The sequence below is a fragment of the Chiloscyllium plagiosum genome, chromosome 20, assembly GCF_004010195.1.
Source record: "Chiloscyllium plagiosum isolate BGI_BamShark_2017 chromosome 20, ASM401019v2, whole genome shotgun sequence".
In the NCBI taxonomy this organism is placed as follows: domain Eukaryota; kingdom Metazoa; phylum Chordata; class Chondrichthyes; order Orectolobiformes; family Hemiscylliidae; genus Chiloscyllium; species Chiloscyllium plagiosum.
In genome coordinates, this window is record NC_057729.1 from 44,284,350 (window position 1) to 44,289,910 (window position 5,561).

The following is a 5,561-nucleotide window of genomic DNA, read 5'->3' on the forward strand; positions in this document are numbered from 1 at the left end:
CCTGTTTCCACCTATCACATTTCCGACGCCCCTCTCCCAAGTCCCTCCTCCCTACCTTTTATCTTAGCCTGCTGGACAAACTTTCCCCATTCCTGAAGAAGGGCTTATGCCCGAAACGTCGATTCTCCTGTTCCCTGGATGCTGCCTGACCTGCTGCGCTTTTCCAGCAACACATTTCCAGCCATAATCCTGAAGCTCCAATCCAAACAGCTCTGTGGGTGTCCCTAGCCCACCATATTATAAATGATCTTATTGTCCTTTTAAGATATGAGTCATTTGAGTCAACAATTTCGTACAAAACTATAACAGTATTATTTTTGTCTGTCTGGATTGTTTTCATTAATACTTTTATGGGGTGTGTCTTCTGTTGGCTTTATTTGGTGGGTGTTTCCAGGTGAAACAGGCTTTTGGGGCATTTGGGCAACTGAAGTGCATGATGCACAAACTTGGCAAAATGGCATGGTTAGCTATTTAGTACAATTTATTTGAAAGCCATTCTTTGTGCTAAATCAGAGATAACCAGTATTTGAATTAAAATGTTTTGGAAAGGCTGTTGAGTGAATTAGAAGAATACACCAGCACTGATTCTATAGATTGAATGGTACATTCTTTTATAATTTTTTCAGAGTTTCTACACAAAGCCCAATGGGCATGCCACTCCACAAGCTTAGACCTAAAGAAGAAGCAGTTGTGATGTTGGAATCCTAAACAGTGGACCAGGTTTTCATCCTGGACATGAAATTTGGCTCTGTCTTGTTCAGCTGGAGTAAAATCCAAGCTGAAGTTTTGCTGCCTACGTGAAAATTAGAAAAACAAATGTATCTGGTGTAGGCTTTTAATGCGCCCTCAGTAGTATTAAGTGGGTTAATATTATGAATGTGTGTGGTTTTCTGCCTGTGCTCTATCCTACACTGTACAAAATAGCATTGTCTGAAAATGGAAGCAAAGTTTCTTGCTGTTCCATTCAGTTACCATTTTCTTTTGCCATTCTTCCTTTGAGTTTTCCCTTCTTCCTTTGAGATTTCCCTTCTAAGCTCAGTCCAAGAATTTTGTCATAGACCAAGATTGATAGTTAGGAAGCTGTTTTCTTTGATCATAAATGCTAAAGAATGTAGGTTTGCTCGCTGAGCTGGAAGGTTCATTTTCAGACATTTCGTCACCCGACTAATCAGACCCCTTGGCATCATGGTAGCCCACGAACCCACCGACACACTAAAACAGCAGCTAATGAACCTGAAAGAAGCTATACAGACAACAAGCAAAACTAATGTCATTTACAGACTTAAAGAACTGTAACAAACACTACATTGGATAAACAGGCAGAAAACTAGCCACCAGGATACACGAATGTCAACTAGCCACAAAGCGACATGACCCTCTCTCACTAGTATCCTTACATACAGATAAGGAAGGACACCACTTTGATTGGGACTACACATCCATCCTTAGAACAAGCCAAACAGAGACACGCACGAGAATTCCTATAATTCTTTCAGAGTTTCTACACAAAGCCCAATGGGCATGCCACTCCACAAGCTTAGACCTAAAGAAGAAGCAGTTGTGATGTTGGAATCTAAACAGTGGACCAGGTTTTCATCCTGGACATGAAATTTGGCTCTGTCTTGTTCAGCTGGAGTAAAATCCAAGCTGAAGTTTTGCTGCCCACGTGAAAATTAGAAAAACAACCGGAACTCTATCAACCGGAACTCTATCAACAAACACATTGACTTGGATCCCATTTACCACCCCCTGAGAAAAAGAAATGACATCACCAACCCAAGGAAACCCAAACATATCAGTAGAAAGCAGGAAATACCAGCAATGCTTCGTCCAGAGGCTCACTGAAGATGTTACATAGTATGGAGTCAGCTATTACAAGGGGGCATAGCTTTAAATTAAGGGGGGGGGTAGGTATAGGACAGATGTTAGGGGTAGGTTCTTTACTCAGCGAGTTGTGAGTTCATGGAATGCCCTGCCAGTAGCAGTGATGGACTCTCCCTCATTATGGGCATTTAAGCGGGCATTGGATAGGCATATGGAGGATAGTGGGCTAGTGTAGGTTAGGTGGGCTTGGATCAGCGCAACATCGAGGGCCGAAGGGCCTGTACTGCGCTGTATACTTCTATGTTCTATGTTCTATGGTGACAAAACGTATGGTGACAAAACATCTGAAAATGAACCTTTCAGCTCACTGAGCAAACTTACATCTAGGACCTCAACCTGAGCTACAAATCTTCTCAAAACTTGATAAATGCTATAACTGACAGAATTTGGGGAAATGTTGCTTATGTCGTGAAACTTGAAAGGGTTCAGAAAAGATTTACAAGGATGTTGCCAGGGTGGAAGGATTTGAACTGTAGGGAGAGAGCGAATAGGCTGGGACTGTTTTCTCTGAAGTGTCGGAGGCTGAGGGGTGACTTTATAGAGGTTTATAAAATCATGAGGGGCATGTATAGGATAAATCAATAAGGTCTTTTCTCTGGGGTAAGGGAGTCCAGAACTAGAGAGCATAGTTTTCGGCTCAGAGGGGAAAACTTTTAAAGGGAGCTAAGGGGCAACTTTTTCTATGCTGAGGGTGGTGCATGTATGGAATGAGCTGCCAGAAGAAGTGGTGGAGGCTGGTACAATTGCAACATTTAAAAGGCACCTGAATGGATATATGAATAGGAAGAGTTTAGAGGGATATGGGACTAGATTAGGTTAGGATATCTGGTTGGTATGGACGAGTTGGACCGAAGGGTCTGTTTCCATACTTTACATCTCTATGACTCTATGCTGAGCTTTTCCAATGTAAACTTGCTTTTGCAAATCAGGAGAAAACCATTCCCAACAAAACTTTCCTAATCTATGTTTATAAACTGGTCACAAACTGACAAAATTTGTATTTATATTTCTTGCCCTGCATTTATACACCAATGCCTTCCTGTAATTTTTTTCCAAAGTTTTGGTTCATCTTTGGTAAAAGAATAAATAGAATTCCTATATTGAGTGCAGTTACAATAAAGCTATTAATTTGATGACATACTAAACATGTTTTGCTAATTCACAGCTTAAAACTGTTTCAAATCCCATTCTCTCCTTCACGTGCAATTCAGAGAGGAGATGATCCAGCTATCTCTCGCAGACCATAAACTTGTGGACAGAGAAATATTTTCTTAGAGACAAATGGAAGGACACAATTCAGAACTCTTTAGAGTCATTAATTTAGGTTCCGGTTTAAATCAAATGACAATAAACCATAAAGTTACATGCAGCTGCTGGAACTGCAGTTGTTCTAAAGAACTGGCTCTTAAACAAAACAGTAAATTTAATATTTATAAACAATAACTTCAAGGGAAAAAGTTGTTGCTGACTTCTTCACCAAACAAATCATTTAGTTAGCCTGACAATATCTCTTATGTATCTCACACAAGAGATTTGCAAGCTTGATTGTTGAATGCAAGTAATAGTCTGTGCTGTATGACTCTATAATAGACAATGTATTGGCAGTATGAAGTAAAGCATTTTACAAGGCATATTTTCAGGCATTAGAGACTGAGATAAAGTTGCTGGAATTTAAATTGGTATGTTTCAATACCTTATAAATCCTTGAATTTATAGTCGAACATGATATATTATCCATTCTCTCTTTTTGTTCTAGGGACCCAGTACGGGCGGGACACCAGGAGCCTCTGGAGTTGGAACACCTAGACAGTTCACACGGCAACGAATAACAAGAGTCAACCTCAGGGACCTTATCTTCTGCTTGGAGAATGAGCGTGAGACAAGCCATTCACTAATGCTGTACCGTGCATTCCTTAAATAAATGTCCTGGGTTGATTTCGTTTGATTTTGACCGAGACAACCTTCTGCCATTTCTTTTTCTTTGCAGTTTTTGGGGGGACGGAGGTAAGGGAAGAAAGATAGAGAGTTGGAGAACAGGTGGAACTCTACAAATGGGAGAATGTTTTAATGTTCAGCTTTACATTAACTCTTTCTGTTTTTAAAGTTTTGGATTTTAGTTAGAAAAATGAAAACAGCGAGACCTGTGGATACTTTATTTATAAAATAAAAAGTCTGATCACTTCTCGTCTCCTGACTGAGTGGCCTTCTTGCCAAACAAGCCATATTTAAAAACTGATTCTGATTTCACCAGTGTATAATTTGCCAACTTTTTGGCAGATTAGTAGCAACTTGAAACATTTAAGTATTCTGTTTTTGAATCTTTTGGCTTAAAAGACTTTGAATTATATGGGTCTGAAGCTAACAACCTTGGATTGTTTTACCTTCAAGGACATGGAGCAAAAAAACATTTTCATTATTGTATCTTTATCCACTTTTCATTGTTTCCATTCTTTTGCTGTACTTTTCTCAATTTAGCTTTTGTAAATGTATGGTTTGTGAAGAGTTAGGAGAGTTTGTTCAGTGGTAACTCTGCAGTTCTCACCATGTGATTTGCATGTCAGAGGCTTTCCTTGGAAGCCTTTAAGAAGGGTTTCTTTTGTGAATGTTGTAGGGCATTTGTAAAAAGAAAAAAATGCTTTTTTTTATTTGATACAATACATGATGCCGTAAAGGATTTAAAAAATAACTTTTCTGCATAAATATACATTACTTGCACTGTGTTGGCTACCTAGCTAATGTAAAACTTTAGTTAAAAAAAATTTAAGAAATGGTGAATTGTGAAAGGATTGTTACTTGGTATGAATCACGTGTAGAAAACAATTTGCTGGTGTCTATCAGTGAGCTAATAATTTGTACATAATTTTGGCACATAACATAAATTGCAATGTAAACCGTAATTATTTTGGTAAAAAGACTGTATGCAAGCTATGGACCTACTTAATGGTAACCAGAGCGATGTCCCTTCTTTGTATCTATTTTTTTATACAAAAAATACTAAATTTTTCTTTATATTTTCAGAGGTTATTGTATTAAATGATTGTCTATCGATAGGACATTATGATTGTAAATACTTTTGCTTTCTTTGTGTGTAATTTTATGTTGTTAAAAGAAACATTTAAGATGCTATTAAGCTGATGAGTTCTGTGTGTAAACTGAAAACTAATCAGTATTTTTACCAATGCCTGAAAACTGTTACAACCTTGGTCTTTTACAAATCCTGTCTTTCCATTTTTCATGTAAATTTTGCACAGTTACTTGTTAATATGTAAATATTTTACTTTCAAAAAAGGAAGTTTTTAATTACTATTGTTTTATATAGGATTGAAAGAGAATTAACTCCTTTATTAAAACAATGAATTTATCTGTATTTTGCTTTCTGTCATCTTTGGTGCTTGTTAAAGTTACAGGTTATTAGTTTAGGTTATGTATTTCTAGCAAACCCCTGTAAGCAATTGGAGAAGCTAAGAAGAATATGTGCATTCCTCTGTTTTAATAAAAATGCAGCACAATTCTGCGATAAAGCAAGCATATGTCATGGTAGCATTTGGCTATAGCGTAATGTGCAGGATAATTTTAGTGATTTACTGTACTCTTGATAAATAACCAGTTCCAGTAAAATTGAAATAGTTCCTAACAGCAAAGCTTGAAAAAATTAAGAAAATACAAATCGGCAGCTT

The 5,561-nt window shown here is 37.6% G+C and overlaps 1 protein-coding gene across 2 annotated transcripts in view; it reads left to right on the forward strand.

Moving 5' to 3' along the window:
* taf4a (TAF4A RNA polymerase II, TATA box binding protein (TBP)-associated factor) overlaps window positions 1-5,207 on the forward strand; it is a 105,338-nt gene extending 100,131 nt beyond the window's left edge. The window contains exon 15 of one of the 2 annotated variants that reach the window (XM_043710653.1): window positions 3,641-5,207. In XM_043710653.1, coding sequence (XP_043566588.1) covers window positions 3,641-3,805 — 165 coding nt within the window. In that variant the 3' untranslated portion in view covers window positions 3,806-5,207. Of the gene's footprint in view, window positions 1-626; window positions 1,182-3,640 lie in introns of those variants that run through there. The other variant, XM_043710655.1, reaches the window with a different exon arrangement.
* The last annotated feature ends 354 nt before the right edge of the window (window positions 5,208-5,561 follow it).